Raw genomic sequence first — 18,868 nt, forward strand, 5'->3', positions numbered from 1 at the left:
GGAAAGGGTTTGGCGGTGAGATAGGCGATGTGGGTGTTAAATTCCTATTCTTCCTCCTAGTTAAACATGTAGGACCTGGACTTTGTTCAACATGATTGTTTTGGATCCACCCCAGCACTTATTGCAGTGCTTGATACAGAGTAAGTGCTTAATAAAAACCACAAGAATTAGTAATAATAATAATGATGGTATCTAAGTGCTTACTATATGTCAAGCGATGGGGTAGATGAAAACTATTCAGGCTGGATGAACTCCAAGTCTCACATGGAGCTCACAGTCTTAATCCCCATTTTACAGATGAGGTAACGGAGGCCCAGAGAAGTGAAGCGATTTGCCCAAGGCCACTCAGCAGACAAGTGGCGGAGCCAGGATTAGAACCCAGGTCCTTCTGATTCCCAAGCCTTTGCTCTATCCACTAGGCCATGCTGCTTCTCCATTCGGGCAGTTGGTACCTCATCATCCAGAGAGACCCAGTGCTGAGAACAGTGCTTGGCACATAGTAAGCGCTTAACAAATACCGCAGTTATTATCCTTATTATTATCCTCTGCAGGCTCCCTGTGACTTGGTAATGCGGGGGGCGAGGACTTCCTCTTCACTGCTCTAATTCGGCCAGAGGAGCACGGCTATTTTAAACTGGCTTCTGGGGAACTCTGCTGCATGGGTCAGCTCATTCCAGGGGGAAAAAAAAATACACCCTGGACTTAGGCCAGAGAAGTCTCCAAGCCTCAGAGCCTTCTAGGGATCTAATCAAAATGCCATTCCAGAAGGCTCTGCTAACCACCAGAACATAGGGGAACACACAGAACTCTGCTCTGTTTATTGTTATATTATATTCTCCCAAGCGCTTGGTACAGTGCTCTGCACACAGTAAGCGCTCAATAAATAGGACTGACTGACTAACTACTTTGTGTCTTTTTTAACACGATCAAATCAATGCCAAAGTCAATGATTTTGTTTTTATTATTGCTAACAATAATGCTCAGATCTGGGAAAATGGAAAACTGGATGAGTAGATGAGTGAGTGCTTAAACAGTTGGACACGAAAGTCAGATTGTACAGACATGGTAAGATGGGTGTGAGTGTCTGAGTGCTTAGTCGACCTGTGAAGAAAAATTTATCAGGGAAGACTTTCTGAAGGAGATGCTGTTCTGATAAAAGTATATACATATGTATATATGTTTGTACATATTTATTACTCTATTTATTTTACTTGTACATATCTATTCTATTTATTTTATTTTGTTAGTATGTTTGGTTTTGTCTCCCCCTTTTAGACTGTGAGCCCACTGTTGGGTAGGGACTGTATATGTTGCCAATTTGTACTTCCCAAGCGCTTAGTACAGTGCTCTGCACACAGTAAGCGCTCAATAAATACGATTGATGATGATGATGAAAGGGAGAGAGCCGAGAGTGTCAGTTTCTGGGTGTTTTGGCGATAAAAGAGAAACCATTTTTTGAGGAACACAGGCCTGGAAGTTAGAAGGTCATAGGTTGTATTCATCATGGGCAGGTAATGTGTCAGTTATATTGTTCTATTGTACTGTCACAAGCGCTTAGTACAATGATTTGCACACAGTAAGCGCACAATAAATACAAATGAATGAATGAAGCAGCATGGCATAGTAGATAGAGCCCGGGCCTGAGAGTCAGAAGGTCATGGGTTCTAATCCTGACTCAGCCATGTGTCTGCTCTGTGACCTTGGCCAAGTCACTTCACAACTCTGGGAATCAGTTACCTCATCTGTAAAATGGGAAATGAGATCTTGAGCCCCAAATGGGATGGGGGGGATAGTGTCCAACTTGACAGGGAAGATGGTGGTGATGGGAAGGTTAAGTGGAGAAAAGGATTTGGGGTGGTAAAGATAAAGTCCTTTTTTGATGTTGAACCACAAAGTGGTGGCAAGAGGTAATGTGTGGAAGATGTCTTTCAGGCAAAAGGAAATGAGAGAATGCAAAGAAGATAAGAACTAGTGATGTAGGACTGATTGTCCTACACTATTATATTTATTGAGTGCTTAATGTGTGCAGTGCACTGTACTAAGCACTTGGGAAAGGGAAGGAGCGTGGCTTAGTGGATAGAGCACGAGCTTGGGAGCCAGAAGGACCTGGATTCTAATTCCACCTTCGCCCTTTGTCTGCTGTGTGACCTTGGGGGAGTCACTTAACTTATCTGTGCCACAATTACCTCTTCTGTAAAATGGGGATGAAGACTGTGAGCCCCATATGGGACAAGGATTGGGTCCAACCTGAGTACCTTGTATCTACTCCAGCTCTTAGAACAATGCCTGTCATATAATAAGTGCTTAACAATTACCATAAAACAACAACAATAATAATAATGATACGAATCAATTTAAATGCCACAGTAAAATATGTTAAACAGACATTGGAGTGAGGTGAGATTTAGGCACCTCCCAACTCCAGGTAAATTGTGTGCAGTTACAGAGACTCCCAGAACCTCCCTCTAGACCATAAGCTTGCTGTGCTTAGGGAATGTGTCTGTTATATTGTACTCTCTCAAGTGCTTACTACAGTGCTCTGCACAGAGTAAGCGCTTAATAAATATGATTGACTGACTCCCTGAGGTTCTAAATCTAATTGTAGACTGTGAGCCCGCTTTTGGGTAGGGACTGTCTCTATAGGTTGCCAACTTGTACTTCCCAAGCGCTTAGTACAGTGCTCTGCACACAGTAAGCGCTCAATAAATACGATTGATTGATTGATAGCTGGAAACCTGTAGTCCCAAGTGGGTAGGAGGGGAGAGCCTAGCTTTTGTGAACCAAGAGATAAACCTTTATTTTTTTCCTGCTTTCCCTTTATAACAGAGACCTTACTACATTTAATTGAGAAATCTGCAGGTTCTTTGGCAACATAGCTATAAACTTTCTAACAGAGGGTCTTTGTTCATTAACCATGTATTTTCAAGTGTATCATATGAAGCGAACACTCCACAAGTATTTGAATTGTGGACGCTGTTGTGGAGAAGAGAGGGATTCCTTATGGCCCTTCACAATAATATCCTTCAGAAGCGTTCACAGCTTCAGCTTTCTTTTACAAATGAAACTTTTGCTTTTGTGACCTGAATGCTTCATCTGGGGATACTTTATAGAGAGCATTTTGATCGTTGCTCACTGGCTGTCAGTTGTGCCTGTATCATCTGCTCGGGTCCTGATAGAAATCAGGCAGCAGATTTGGGGGGGAAATATCAGGCTGCAGGAGAAAATAGGCAATTTAAATTTTTTTTAAGCACTTAACACTGTCCCACATAGGGCTCATAGTCTTAGTCCCCATTTTACCGATGAGGTAACTGAGGCTTGGAGAAGTGAAGTGACTTGCCCGAGGTTACACAGCAGACAAGCGGCGGAGCCGGGATTAGAACACAGGTGCTTTTGAATCCCCGGCCTTTGCTATTTGCACAAAATGTACTGCTTCTCTGCTCAGTTCAAGGCTCTGCATATGTCAGTAGGAACAAGAAGCTTAGGGGAACAGTGGATAATCATCTTCCTGGGTCCCCCTCCATCCATCCTCCCGCTTAGGGATGTACTTAGTTTACCCTCTAGCAAACCGTTCTGGATTCTCTTGTTCATGAATGGATCTGATGCATTTTGGAAGCAATTGACAATTCCCTTCATAATGACAGTTGAGGATCGTATGGTACAAAGAAGAACTCTACCACAAAAGTACAAACTACTCTGACAGGCTGTCTATACTCTACATCGTTTTGTCAGTCTAGAAAATGAATTTGGTTGAGTCAGACGTGGCGGGGAGAATTATAAAGAGTCTCCTTAAATAAAAGGATTAAAGTTTGTCTCAGTATTAAAGGGTAATCACATCTAGTACTTCCTCGTACTGCTTTGGAAAGAGTCAAACCGGACCACGAGAACTATTGGTATCTCAATTGCAAAAACAAGGAGAGAAGTTCACTGTGCTGTTTGCTGGAGTTCCATTTTTTTCTCCTGGGTATTCTCGTGTTTAATGTAAAAATTGTATTGTCAAGGTATGTTCAACAGTAAAAATCCAGTGCTATTTATTGAGCACTCTCAGTGAGCAGAATACTGTTCTAGCACGTGGGAGAGTACAGTATAACAGAGTTGGTAGACGTGTTCCCCACCCACAATGAGCTTATAGTCCAGAGGGGAAGACAGACATTAGCATTAATAAATGAATTAAATTGTGGGTCTGGACCTGGGTTATAATTGCCCCCCACCGCTTTTCTGCTGTGTGACCTTAGGCAAGCCACTTCACTTCTCTGTGTTTGTTACCTCATCTTGTGAAGTGGGAATTAGCACTGTGAGCCCCACATAGGACATGGCCTGTGTTCAACCTGATTATCTTAGCACTTAAAACAGTCCCTGGCACATAGTAAGTGCTTAATTAATGCCATTAAAAAAATAACCTGGTGAAGCTGTTACTAGCGAGAGGGCAGGGTGTTACCAGGTTTGAGTGAAGCCTGACTGCCTCATTCGCATGAGGGGAAGAGGGACCCAGGAGTACCGAGATTCCAAGTTTAATAAAATAGATTAAGAGATTTGGGAAGGGGCTAATGGGAGCCCCAGTGGAAACAAATGGGAGAATTTGGTGGAAGAACCTTAGGAAATTGAAGGTAGGAAAGAACACATAGCAGGTTGATTCAGAGGAACCAAGAGGAAGAATTCCAGGGAGAAGGGAGGAAGCAGCGTGGTTTACGGCAAGAACAGCGGCCCGAGAGTCAGAGGACCTGGGTTCTAATGCTGGCTCTGCCACCTGTCTGCTGCGTGACCTTGGGCAAGTCACTTCACTTCTCTGTGCCTCAGTTACCTCATCAATGAAATGGGGATTAAGATTGTGAGCCCTACATGAGACACGGACTGTATCCAACCTTGTGTCTATCTCAGCGATTAGTACAGTGCCTGGCACCTAGTAAGTGCTTAACCAGTACCATTAAAAAAAAATCAGTAAATACGATTGATGTGGCTTAATCAGTCGCTCAGTGTTACTTATTGAGGGCTTACTGTGTGCAGAACACCGTACTAAGTGCTTGGGCATGTGCAATACGCACACAATATAAAACAGTTTTATTTTGTTAGTATGTTTGTTTTTGTTCTCTGTCTCCCCCTTTTAGACTGTGAGCCCACTGTTGGGTAGGGACTGTCTCTATATGTTGCCAACTTGTACTTCCCAAGCGCTTAGTACAGTGCTCTGCACACAGTAAGCGCTCAATAAATACGATTGATTGATTGATTGCAATACAGCAGAGCAGGCAGACACATTCTCTGCCCTCTCCAACCTAGACCGAGAGCCAGTGATGGTATTTATTGAGCTTCTGCTTTAGTAAACCAGTGAGTCCCACTAAGCCCTTCTTGACTGTAAGCTCATTGCGGGCAAGGCATGTGTCTGCTTATCGTTCTATTATACTCTCCCGGGCACTAAGTTCAGTGCTCTGCACACACTAAGTGCTCACTAAATACAATTGACTGAACAGTTTTATCAAAGCCAGTGAGATTTCTGGTGATTCAGACCATCTTTTTCTTTGCAACCACATCCTCGCGAATTTTGGAACCTGTCTTGAAAATGTATTTTTCCGTAGATCAATCCATCAGTGTGTTTGTCAAGCAATACGGAGTTCAAATCAGGGTATTAAGGGCTTGGGAGAGTACAGCATGAGGAAGAAAAACTTTTGTTCCCAGCCCTCAAAAAGCTTACCATCTAGACAACGTTCTAATCCGTGCCGGGTTATTAATGGGTTGCCATCCTTGGTTTCTGCTTTCCCTTAATTGTGACTAATTTAAAGTCTGAAATCCATCTCTTTTCAGTTAGCTATTAGTTTAATGAATCTCATCTAGCCGTCTCAGGTGAAGAAAAAAAAGGAAGCGGCATAACTAAAACCTAATGCTGAGTTCAAACTGTGAAATAATCATTAAGCTAAATAAATTCTTCAGTTGAAGGCCTCTGTAGAAATTTGGTCTGTGACATTAGTCTAATTAGAAACCTGGCAAATGTCAAGAATGAATTAAAACATTTCGGCAGTCGAGATGGGTTTTTAGCATGATTATTGATCCAGCTGTTTTAGTGATGCTGAAGGTGTGAATGAAAAGGAATCTACCAGAATCACAGAGTGGAAATACAGGTGACGTTCATCCATTCAATTCAGTTGTATTTACTGAGAGCTTACTGTGTGCAAAGCCCTGTACTAAGCACTTGCCATTATTTCACAAACTTGGAAGAAGCATTTATTCTAAAATATGACGTAAGCTTATATGGTAGGTTAAAAGGAATCACCTCGGTTTTAGTGATAGGAAATTTTAATCTAGCCTCAGCTACTGTGTTTTGCCTGAGTGGGGTAAAACCATCATAAGACGAAGCAGCATGGCGTAGTGGATAGAGCACGGGCCTGTGAGACAGAAGGTCATGGGTTCTAATCCCTGTTCTGCCACTTTGCTGTGTGACCTTGGGCAAGTCACTTCACTTATGGACCTCAGTTACCTCATCTGTAAAATGGGGATTATCAAGCGTTTACTAAGTTCAGAGCACTGCACTTAGCACTTGGGAGAATACAACAGAACTAGCAGACATGTTCCCTGCCCATAACGAACTTCAAATCTAAGGGCATCAGTGTCCCTCTAGATATCTACTCTATTATAGCATGCTCTTCCAAGCGCTTTATACAGTGCTGTGCACACAGTAAGCCCTCAGATACCAAGGATTGATTGATTGGTCAGTGGATTCCCATTGTCTGATCCGATTTATTGGAAGGGATTTCTGAGGCATATGTTCAGTTCTGCCATATTACTTTTTTTCATTCTGGTTCACTGTGCTTTTAGGGAATTGAGAAATGTTTGTCCCATATGTGCAGTAGCCCATATTTCCCATTTTAGCCCTGACCATTGGGTTCTTAGCACCTGGCTCCTACCTTCATATCCAGTACTTCACTTTTAAGCACACAATCTCACTCTGTTTCAGGATGAGTCTCATGGCTCATAAGTGATATGAAGACTGTAAGCTCACTATGGGCAGGGAATGTGTCTGTTTATTGTTATATTGTACTCTCCCAACCGCTTAGTACAGTGCTCTGCACACAGTAAGCGCTCAATAAATACAATTGAATGTGGCTGAATGTTTCCAAGGGTTGTGTGTGCTATCCATATTTTTGTCATTATTAATGATATTTATTAAGTGCTTACTGTGGGCAGAACACTGTACTAAGCACTTGGAAGAGGACGACACAAAGGAGTTGGTAGACACGTTCCCGGCCCACAAGAAGATTTCAGTCTAGAGTGGGAGACAGATATTTAAAATAAATTATGGGTAGGTATGTAAGTGCTGTGGGGCTGAGGGTGCAGTGAGGAAAGGGTTCAAACCCAAGTGCAAGGATGATACAGAAGGGAGAGGGAATAGGGGAAATGAGGACTTAATTAGGGAAGGCCTCTGTGAAGGAGATGTGATTTTTATAAGGCTTTGAAGGAGGGGAGAGTGAACAGCTGTCGTTTATGAAGGGGGAGGGAGTGGTTTACTGTGGGGCTGAGGATGGGGTGAATAAGAAGTGCTTAAAGGGTACAGCTCCAAGTGCAAACATAACACAGAAGGTGGACGAGATAGGGGAAATGTGGGCTAAGCTCAGGGATTCATTTATTCAGTCATATTTATTGAACGCTTGCTGTGTGCAGAGCACTGTACTAAGTGCTTGGAAAGTACAATACAGCAATAGAGACAATTGCTGGATTCTCAGTCAGTCATATTTACTGAGGGCTTACTGTGAGCAGAGCACTGTACTAAGTGCTTGGGAGAGTATAGTGTAACACTATAATACTATAATCCCTGCCCACAATGAGCAGGTTGGGATCTCTATACTGTAAGCTCATTGTGGGCAGGGAATGTGTCTACTGAGTCTCTTGGTACTCTCCCAAGTACTTAGTACAGTGCTCTGCATACAGTAAGCACTTATTGGATATCATCGATTGATTGATTAGACCAGGATAGGATAACTCAAAGGGTGTGGAGGAAGGAAGTCGCTGTGTCAAAGGATGCTGAGAATCCAAGGAGGATTAGGAAAGAGTATTGGACATGGCTCAAAGAAGACCATTGGGAACTAAGAAGTGCTCAGTGCCTGGGAGTGAAGGCATCGTGGACTCACATAGACTGGGAGTGTTTTGATTTTTTTAGTGGTATTTGTTAAACGCTTACTGTGTGCCAGGCTCTGTACTAAACGCTAAGATAGATACAAGCTAGTCAGGTTAAACACAGTCCCTGTCCCACATGGGACTCCCAGTCTTCATCCCCATTTTGCAGATGAGGTACCTGGGACACAGAGAAGTCAAACGACTTGCCCAAGGTCCCACAGCAGACTAGTGCCATAGCTAGGATTAGAACTCAGGTCCCTCTGACCCTTAGTCCCGTGCTGTACCCACTAGGCTATGTTGCTTCTCATTTTAATGTGAGACCTGTGACTGCTTGCCAGTGGTGACCACAGTAAGACTCTCCCTACCTTGACTTTGTGGCATCACGCTCCCTCTTCTTTAGGTTCAGATTTTCTGCTATTTAAAATTCCCAATTTCCTGCACCCTGGTTTATTTTTCTGAGCTGGGTAATTCATCTCAGGGCCGTACAAAATTGCATGAATAAGTTATTGGTTCTACTCTGTGGGCCTGAATTCACATTTTTATATGCACCTCTTCCTCCTAGAAAGCTAAAAAAAAAAATTGGAAGAGTGGAGGATTGAAGCAGAAAGGGGATGCTTGTTCTTTTAAACGCTGTTCTTCTTGAAAGCCAAAGGATCCCTTATCCCCCACGAGGAAGTATATCCACAGGATATAAAAGAATCAAATTGTATTTTCTTTCTTTTTGTAGATGTTGCATTTGTCTGATGAGATGGCCCTGAGGTATATAGTGACTGAACTCACCAGTGGGGCTGATTGCTTTTGAAGAGAATTAACTTTTTTACCTCTCCAAATATGCACGTACAAAGAGTTGACATTAAGTCCAGTAGATCACCATGTGCTGTTCATTGCTGTGCAAGTCATTTTTCATTTCTTTTCCACAGTGCTGGCCCTAAAGGAGATAATATTTATGAATGGAGGTCAACCATTCTGGGACCACCAGGTTCCGTCTATGAAGGAGGGGTGTTTTTTCTGGATATCACGTTTTCATCGGATTATCCATTTAAACCTCCAAAGGTAAGGCTACAGATGAGTTTCTTTTTTTCTTTTCCCTTTCGCACACTAATACTCAGTTCCCTTCAGGTGACTAGTGAATACAATGCTTCATTAATCTAATCTCTTTTTAAAAAGGTGATTTTTTTTTTCATTGAATAATGCTTGCATTTTCCAGATTTCTGCAGAAACAAAACTCTGGGACCAATTATAACAATGGAATGTAATTTTACAAATAATCTGCTTATCAGCACGTTAAGGGAAGGAAATTTTGGGGGCAGAAATTACCAAAATTATTGATTACATATGTAAAAAATATGGGATGTATAATTGGGATAAAGATCCATGATGGCATCTCTTTAGATGTTGATATGAAACTGCTTGGATCTGAATTCTGGCTGTGCACATTTTAAGAAGCCAAGTTTACAGTTCATTATAAGACTAAAAAGTCTTTAGTGGTCTACTGTATGTTGATACATTCAATCACCCACTGTTGGGTAGGGACTGTCTCTATATGTTGCAAATTTGTACTTCCCAAGCGCTTAGTACAGTGCTCTGCACATAGTAAGCGCTTAATAAATACGATTGATGATGATGATGATCACTGATATTTTTTGAGCGATTAGTATGTGTAGAGCGCTGCACTGAGCACTTAGCAAGGTACAGTAGATCTTCAAACTGGAAATCCAGTCAGAAGAGGTACAAGTCAAGAAAGATAATTCCTCTCAGTGTACAAGACAATCCCATAGCAAAAACCAAATTGAATTGTTTTCAATGAAAACAGTGACTCCTGTATTCAAAGCACGGAAATATTTTCTTTCCCACATCAGTCAATCAGTGGTATTTTTTAAGCTCTGTAAATAATGCATCGCTAAAGCAGTAGATGAGAAATCTCAAATGTACCGAAATTCCACAATGCAGACAGTATAGTTAAATCCACTATATAATGAAATGAATAGGCCTGGTTTGGGAGCTTTAGTTGTGCCCAAGTTCTTTGCCTACTTGAGATTTTCCAGATAGGCCACAACTGATGTTTAAAAGCTCCCATTCTCCCATTTAGACTTTCAACTCCTTGTGAGTAGGGAGCTTGTTGACAACTCTCTTTCTCCTGTATTGTACTCTCCCAAGCACTTAGTAGAGTGCTTTGCACCCAGTAAGTGCTCCATAAATACCATTGATCGATTGATTACAGTCCTGACCAGCAACCTCAAGGCAACAGAAAGCCTGTTTCTCTGCATCTTGTTGGTCCAATCAATGAGTATCATCATCATCATCACCAAACGTATTTATTGAGCGCTTACTATGTGCAGAGCACTGTACTAAGTGCTTGGGAAGTACAAATTGGCAACATATAGAGACAGTCCCTACCCAACAGTGGGCTCACAGTCTAAAAGGGGGAGACAGAGAACAAAACCAAACATACTAACAAAATAAAATAAATAGAATAGATATGTACAAATAAAATAAATAAATAGAGTAATAAATATGTACAAACATATATACATATATACAGGTGCTGTGGGGAAGGGAAGGAGGTAAGATCGGGGGGATGGAGAGGGGGACGAGGGGGAGCGGAAGGAAGGGGCTCAGTCTGGGAAGGCCTCCTGGAGGAGGTGAGCTCTCAGCAGGGCCTTGAAGGGAGGAAGAGAGTAGTATTTATTAAGCACTCACTGTAGGCAGAACTCTGTACTAAGCACCTCTAGGAGTTTAATACAGTAGAGTCAGTAGACATTATCGCTGCTCTCAAGCAGTTTAGAATGTAGTTGGGCAAACTGGCGTTAAAATAAATTCTGGATAGGCCAAAAGGGGGAGGCTAAAATAGGAATAAAAGCGCTGTGGGTATGCAGCGTGGCTCAGTGGAAAGAGAACGGGCTTGGGAGTCCCAGGTCATGGGTTCAAATCCCTGCTCTGCCAATTGTTAGCTGTGTGACTTTGGGCAAGTCACTTAACTTCTCTGTGCCTGTTACCTCATCTGTAAAAATGGGGATTAAGATTGTGAGCCCCACATGGGGCAACCTGATCACCTTGTATCCTCCCCAGTGCTTAGAACAGCGCTGTGGACATAGTAAGCGCTTAACAAATACCAAAATTATTATTATTATTATGGGAGTGAGTTTAGTAATAATAACAATAATTGTGGTAATTGTTAAATGTTTGCTGTGTACCAAGTACTGTACTAAGCACTTGGGTAGCTGTAAAATAATCAGGTCGGGAGCAGCCCCTGTCCCACAAGGGGCTCTTAATCTAAGTAGGCAGGAGAACCGGTATTGATTGAGGAAACTGAGGCACAGAGAAGTGAGGATGATGATGCATTTGTTAAGCGCTTACTATGTGCAAAGCACTGTTCTAAGCGCTGCGGGGGGATACAACGTAATCAGGTTGTCCCACGGGCTCACAGTGTTAATCCCCATTTTACAGATGAGGTAGCTGAAGCACAGAAAAGTTAAGTGACTTGCCCAAAGTCACACAGCTGACAAGTGGCAGAGTCAGGATTAGAACCCATGATCTCTGGCTCCCAAGCCTGGGCTCTTTCCACTGAGCCACGCTGGTTCTAAGTGGCTTGCCCAAGGTCATACAGCAAAAAGGGGCAGAACTGGGATTCGAACCCAGGTGCTCTGACTCCCGGGCCCCCGCTCTTTCCTTGAGGCCACACTGCTTAAGAAATTGACCCAGGTGTGATAGGCCAGGCAGAAGGGAGGGAGAAGCAGCGTGGCATAGTGGATAGAGCACCGGTCCTGGGAGTCAGAAGGACCTGGGTTCTAATCCCAGTTTGGCCACTTGTTTAACTGTGGCCGAGTCACTTCTAGACTGAGCCCGTTGTTGGGTAGGGACCGTCTCTATATGTTGCCGATTTGTGCTTCCCCAGTACAGTGCTCTGCACGCAGTAAGCGCTCAATAAATACGATCGAACGAATGAACTTCTCTTTTCTGTTCCTCAGTTCCCTTTTCTGGAAACTGGGGATTAAGACTGTGAGCCCCATGTGGGACAGGAGATTGTGTGCAATCTGACTGGCCTCTGTCTCCCCCAGCACTTAATACAGTGCCTGGCACATACTAAGTGCTTAACAAATACCGTTAAAAACCAAAGGATTTTCCTCTGAGGAAAAGAGCAAAGCCACCTGCTAAGCAGACCCACTGACACATCTCTCCATACACCCACACACTCACCGCGCAAATGGGTACACGCACAGGGTCTTGCTAAAGAAAAGCAAAAACCCGACCACTTCTGAAGCAAAACCCTGTTAGCTAACTTGAGGCAGCTGAAGGACGCTTCCTCCTCCACCCCCCATCTCTCCTACTTTTAGGGCTCCCAGATCCAGTGCCACAATCCTATCAGAGCGGAGAGGGATGGGTAAGAAGGGTGGAGCGGAAAGGCTGTGCAGCAGGCTGGCATCCAAAAGTGAGAGCGGCTATCGAAAAACGCGGTTTCCACCAGTCATAACGAGAAGGGCAGACCAAATGGAAATCACAGTAAAGGGAGATAGTCACCTTTTTACTATATGGAAGTTCCTTTGCTACCGAATTCATTTTCGGAGGTTAAAGGTGCATTCTGTGAAGAAATGAGTGGTTAAAACAGGGGCAAGAACAACATCGGCGATTGCTGCTTGGGAAAGAGGTTCCTCGGGTGAGGCTTGACAGTAACTGAGGTTTGGGTTCTCTGAATTATTATTCATTCATTCATTCAATCGTATTTATTGAGCGCTTACTGTGTGCAGAGCGCTGTACTAAGCGCTTGGGAAGTACAAGTTAGCAACATATAGAGATGGTCCCTACCCAACAGCGGGCTCACAGTCTAGAAGGGGGAGACAGACAACAAAACATATAAACCAAATAAAATAAATAGAATAAATATGTACAAGTAAAATAACTAAGTATAGTAATAAATACGTACAAACACATATACATATATACAAGTGCTGTGGGGAAGGGAAGGAGGTAAGCGGGGGCGATGGAGGGGGCAGAGGGGTGAGAGGTAAGGCGGCGGTGATGAAATACCATCATTCTTATGATTATAAGTGCCTAGTACGGTGCTCTGCATGCAGTAAGCGCCCAATAAATGCGACTGAATGAATTGCTAGACAGCCCTAGCCTCTTCCCATCTCCTCAGATGACCTTCTTGCCTGAACTCTCTTGTGCAGTTATGACTGAATTATGGATTCAGTCACAATTATTGAGCGCTTACTGTGTGCAGAGCACTGTACTAAGCGCTGAGCGCTGCAGTCCCTTCTCTGCAGTCTCTCATGACGTTGCTTAAGCTATTGATCAGCGTGGTCTGGCAGGTGGGGAGGACACATGGTCTCTCATCGCTTCGGAGGCATCGTTTTGCAGAGACCGTTTGCCACTTTGTCATCTCTTGCATTGTGGCATTCCAGTTGCTGTCTTTGACCTACCATCTACATCCCCACCCAAACACACACACACACACACACACGCAGTATAAATGAAGTGGAGGATGCATGCTATCCTTTCTTTTTAAATAGTACTTCTTAAGCGGTCATTGTGTGCCAGACACTATACTAAGTGCTGGGGGAGATACAGGCTAATCATCATCATAATAATAATGATAGTGATGTAATTTGTTAAGTGCTTACTATGTGCCAGGCACTGTTCTAAGGGCTGGGTTAGATTCAAGATAATCAGATTGGACCACAGTCCCTGTCCCACGTTCATTCATTGTCGTATTTATTGAGCACTTACAGTGTGCAGAGCACTGTGCTAAGAGCTTGGGAAGTACAAGTTGGCAACATATAGAGACGGTCCCTACCCAACAACGGGCTCACAGTCTAGAAGGGGGAGCCAGACAACAAAGCCAAACATGTGGACAGGTGTCAAGTTGTCAGAACAAATAGAGTTAAAGCTAATTGCACATCGCTCACAGTCTCAATCCCTAAAGTAAGTTACTGATGAGGTAATTGAGGCATAAAGAAGTTAAGTGACTTGCCCAAGGTCATACGGCAGAGAAGTGGCGGAGCTGGGATGAGAACCGAGATCCTTCTGACTCCCAAGCCCTTGCTGTATCCATTAGGCCGTGCCGCTTCTTCTTTTTGCAAAAAGAGCAGGCCACTCTGTTATCTCTTGCATTGTGGAATTCTAGCTGCCGTTTTAACCCTGAGAAAAGGATTCCCCTCCTAGCCTCCCTCCCACCCCCGACCCGCATGAACACACACCCACAAACACACAGCATAAATGAATGGGTATTTCCTGCAACAGAATTGCTCACTGATTGCTGGTCTGGGCAACGATCTGATAAAATTCCTATCACGCGTAGGAAGCATGCCTGCCATTAATAAAAGTGCTCCATTTCTGTTGAGACAGCCGGTTCATTAACGGCTGAACCTTCCGTCGGATGTAGATTTGATCGCCGCAAGAAATGACGCCCTGTTTTCCCCCCGTTACGCCTAGGTTACTTTCCGAACCAGAATCTATCACTGCAACATCAACAGTCAGGGAGTCATCTGTTTGGATATTCTGAAAGACAACTGGAGTCCCGCTCTGACGATCTCAAAAGTCTTGCTGTCTATCTGTTCCCTCCTGACAGATTGCAACCCTGGTAAGGACCTTCCAGTGATCCTAAAATACACTTTGGGACCTGCACTCATTGATTCATTCAATCGTGTTTATTAAGGGCTTATTGTGTGCAGAGCACTGTACCCTTCAAACTCCCCAACTCTCCTTGAGAGGATAGAAGCTCAAAATACACATTTGGAGGAGGAAAAGGGGCCAACAGGCAGCCGGGAATTCATTTGTGGTTAGAAATCGATTAGCTTCTATCTACCTGAGCGCTTAGTACAATCCCTGGCACATAGGGAAGCAGCATGGCCTAATGGATAGACCGCGGGCCTGGGATTCAGAAGGGCTTGGGAGTCAGAAGGACCTGGGTTCTAATCCCATCATCATCATCAATCGTATTTATTGAGCGCTTACTATGTGCAGAGCACTGTACTAAGCGCTTGGGAAGTACAAATTGGCAACATATAGAGACAGTCCCTACCCAACAGTGGGCTCACAGTCTAAAAGTCTAATCCCATCTCCTCCGCCTGTCTGCCGAGCGAGCTTGGGCTAGTCAGTTTACTTCTCTGCACCTCAGTTGCCTCATCTTGAAAATGGGAATTAAGACTGTGAACCCCGTGTGGGACAGGGACTGTGTCCAACCCAATTTGCTTGTGGCCACCCCATTGCTTAGTACAGTTCCCCGCACATAGTAAGTACATAGCAAATACCACAATTATTATTAGTAATAGAGGTAGGAAGCACATAACAAACACCACTAAGAAAAAACGAAATGCTAGGGTCAACAGAGAGCATCATCAATTGAAGGCTTATTGCGTGCAGAGCGCTGTACTGATCACTTGGGAGACTATAGTATAACAAGAAAATAGACACATTCCCTGCCCCCAGTGAGTTTATGGTTTAGAGGGTAGATTTGGGAGGCAGTTAGCATGTTCAGTGAGTGAAGCAGCACAGTGAGGAACAACCACCCCCTGGGCAGAATCGTAGAAGTTCTTCACTGCTCTGAACGTCTAGGTGGGAGAGAATTTGAACATGTCTCCCTTCCCCCTATAGCCCTTGACCCACCCACCTTTGCCTGAAGAAAGTGTCCTGAGGAAAACTCTCCATCTTAACAAGGAAGGACAAGATTAGTCCAGTTCTCCCATCAGTCTCTTTTCCCTTTTGCTTGTGGGAGCAGTACTGTGGGAAACTCCAGCTTCCCTCCCACGCTTTCTTCTCTTCCCTGAACCAACTGTGTTTGGCCGGGTCCTGGGGAAGCGGGAATGGATAAAGGGATAATATTCCCGCCTCCAGGTCTCCAAGGCTGCCCCTTTCCCCCGAGCAAAGTTCCCCTCACCCTCTTTTGTTGGCAAGAATGAGCGGGGACTCAGACCAAAATAGCGAACAGGTGAGTCTGAGGAAAAATGCTAAGATGCTGAAGCCACAAAGTCCAAGTTGTGTTGCTGCGGTTCAACGCACAGTATTAATAAAGCTGGATGACAGTGTTGGAAAAAATGTGTACTTCTTTTAGACACACAGCAGAGAAGCACAGGATAGCTTTTAGAATCCTTTTCGTCGCTGTCTCGGGTAATTATTGAGCACTTACTGTGTGGAGAGCACTGTACTAAGTGCTTGGGAGAGTACAGTAAAACAGAATTTGCAGATACTTTCCATGTCCACATTGAGCTTACAATCCTTTTCATAGGAAAAAGTCATCATAAAACGTAATAATCGGAACTTTTTATTGCGAGTGGCATTTTAATTTGCTGGATAGTGCTGCTAATAATAATTGTAGTATTTGCAAAGAGCTATGTGTTAAACACCAGAGAATGTCCAAGATAAACGGAATCTAAGATCTCTTTTGATTCAGTCAAACAATTGTATGTATTGGGCACTTACTCTGTGCAGAGCACCATACTAAGTGCTTGGAAGAGTGCAATATAACGGAATTAGCTGACACTTTCCCTGCCCGTAAGGAGCTTAAAGTCTAGAGGAGGAGACAGACATTAATATGAATAAATAAGTAATTTATCATCATCAATCGTATTTATTGAGTGCTTACTGTGTGCAGAGCACTGTACTAAGCGCTTGGGAAGTACAAGTTGGCAACATATAGAGACAGTCCCTACCCAGCAGTGGGCTCACAGTCTAAAAGCCTGTGGGCCCACAGTCTAATTTATAATATATAATTTAAAGATGTGAGCTCAAAGATCTGTTGGTTTTTTTCTGTAGAGTGCACACAGACTATTAAATCTAGCGTGAGGCTTGAAATGAATTTGACTGCTTTACTTTTGTTGGAAAGGATTCCAAAATTGAAAAGAAGTGGGAAAGTAAGCTGTTGTGTGTCAGGGGCTTTCTTCTCATGGCCTTAAAAAAAATCAGAACTGGTAAAATACTCTACCCTGGGTCTCTTGGTAAGGAGATTTTAATTTGTCTCAAAAACTGGAGAATGAGAACCCACCCGTGATTTTGTGGTCATCGTTACTGTGTTTGAAAGGGGCCGTCTGTGCGGTTCTTATACCAAGGGGCCACTGAGTCATGTCTTTTAGACTGTGAGCCCCTTTTAGACTGTGAGCCCACTGTTGGGTAGGGACTGTCTCTATATGTTGCCAACTTGTACTTCCCAAGCGCTTAGTACAGTGCTCTGCACACAGTAAGCGCTCAATAAATACGAGTGATGATGATGATGTTTCCATGTCAAACAGAATTCCACGATTCCCCCCACGGCGAGCGCTTTCATCAGAACATTTTCTAACGCATCTTTCCGCCTCCTCCTTCGCAGCCGATCCCCTGGTCGGAAGCATAGCCACTCAGTATTTGACCAACAGAGCCGAACACGACAGGATAGCCAGACAGTGGACCAAGAGATACGCAACATAAACCGCATAACTTTTTGCGCAGCGTGAAGAAGCAGACGGCGTCTTTACCCTGTGCGGCAGATCTTTATAGCCTTTACAATACGGACTTCTGTGTATATGTTATACTGATTCTACTCTCGGCTTTTGTCCTTTGAAGACTGGGGTGCTTCCCCAGAAAGGTAAATGCTGTGAAGGGTAGAACTTTGTAGCTGTAGATTAGTTACGTTTAAAATGCCTACTTGCAAGTCTTGCTTCTTTGGGATATCAAAATGTATTTTGTGATGTATTAAGGATACCGTTCCTGAAGTCAACCAAATATTATAGTGCATTTTAGCCTAATTCATTATCTGTATGAAGTTATTAAAGTAGCTGTAGATGGCTAGAAGTTATGTCATTTGTATTCAACCCAGATCTATTTCCGATTATGTGATACATGCTGTTGTGAGAACCGTTTTATCTTTTACCTTCGTCGGTTTGTAATGAAAGGATTTCCTTTTTCCCTTTGTAGCTCAGAGAGCACCTAATGTATCATCTCAAACACAATAAACATGTTCCTGGAAGGGAGTTTCCTTGTCTCGATACATAACTGAACCTACTGAAGGGAGCTAAATATTGATACAAAGTGCATCTCGGATGGTCCTGTATAAAGGTCACGATTCAAGCCCAAAGCATCCAATTATGTAATAATGATTTTTTAACTTTCAGCAGACTTCTCTCTCCGAGTGTTGGTTTGTTTCCCCTGATCGAAATGAGTTTAGCAACTGTTTCTGCAAGGTGGTAATAATAGTAATTAATAAGTGTGGTGTTCGTTAAGCGCTTAGTACGTGTCAGGCACTGTACTAAGTAAGCGCTGGGGTGGATAGTACAGTACAGTGTTAGTACAGTGCTCAAGCGCTTAGTACAGTGCTCAAGCGCTTAGTACAGTGCTCTGCACACAGTAAGCGCTCAATAAATACGATTGATTGGGTATAGCAAATCGAGTTGGACAGAGTCCCTGTCCCACGTGGGGCTCACAGTCTCAATCCCTGTTTTACAGATGAGGTAACTGAGGCACAGAGAAGTGAAGTGACTTGCCCAAGGTCACACAGCAGGTAAGTGGAGGAACCGGGATTAGAACCCATGACCTTCCGACGCCCAGGCTCGGGCTGTTTTCACTACACCATGCTGCTGCTTTACAGTTGATTTTTGGACCTGGGTGGGTTAAGAAACAGTGATATCGTAGGTTAGAGAAAATGTAATTGGCCTTGGGGTGCTCAAGGTGTTTAGTGGTGTGATTTGGATCCGGTCACCTGCCCGTCACTAATTTCCATCCATTTCTGTCAGTTGTGACAGAAACTCAATATCATCTGTTAACTGTCCTGGATTCTGTATAAACCACTCTTGACTGCACACCT

The 18,868-nt window shown here is 43.6% G+C and overlaps 1 protein-coding gene across 1 annotated transcript in view; it reads left to right on the plus strand.

The window, feature by feature from the left end:
• The window catches only part of UBE2E3 (ubiquitin conjugating enzyme E2 E3), a 71,632-nt gene extending 53,595 nt beyond the window's left edge, over nucleotides 1-18,037 (plus strand). The window contains exons 4-6 of the mRNA XM_038751298.1: nucleotides 9,018-9,150; nucleotides 14,530-14,677; nucleotides 17,399-18,037. Coding sequence (XP_038607226.1) covers nucleotides 9,018-9,150; nucleotides 14,530-14,677; nucleotides 17,399-17,496 — 379 coding nt within the window. The 3' untranslated portion in view covers nucleotides 17,497-18,037. The remainder of the gene's footprint in view (nucleotides 1-9,017; nucleotides 9,151-14,529; nucleotides 14,678-17,398) is intronic.
• The last annotated feature ends 831 nt before the right edge of the window (nucleotides 18,038-18,868 follow it).

Source organism: Tachyglossus aculeatus, chromosome 9 (genome assembly GCF_015852505.1).
Source record: "Tachyglossus aculeatus isolate mTacAcu1 chromosome 9, mTacAcu1.pri, whole genome shotgun sequence".
In the NCBI taxonomy this organism is placed as follows: Eukaryota; Metazoa; Chordata; class Mammalia; order Monotremata; family Tachyglossidae; genus Tachyglossus; species Tachyglossus aculeatus.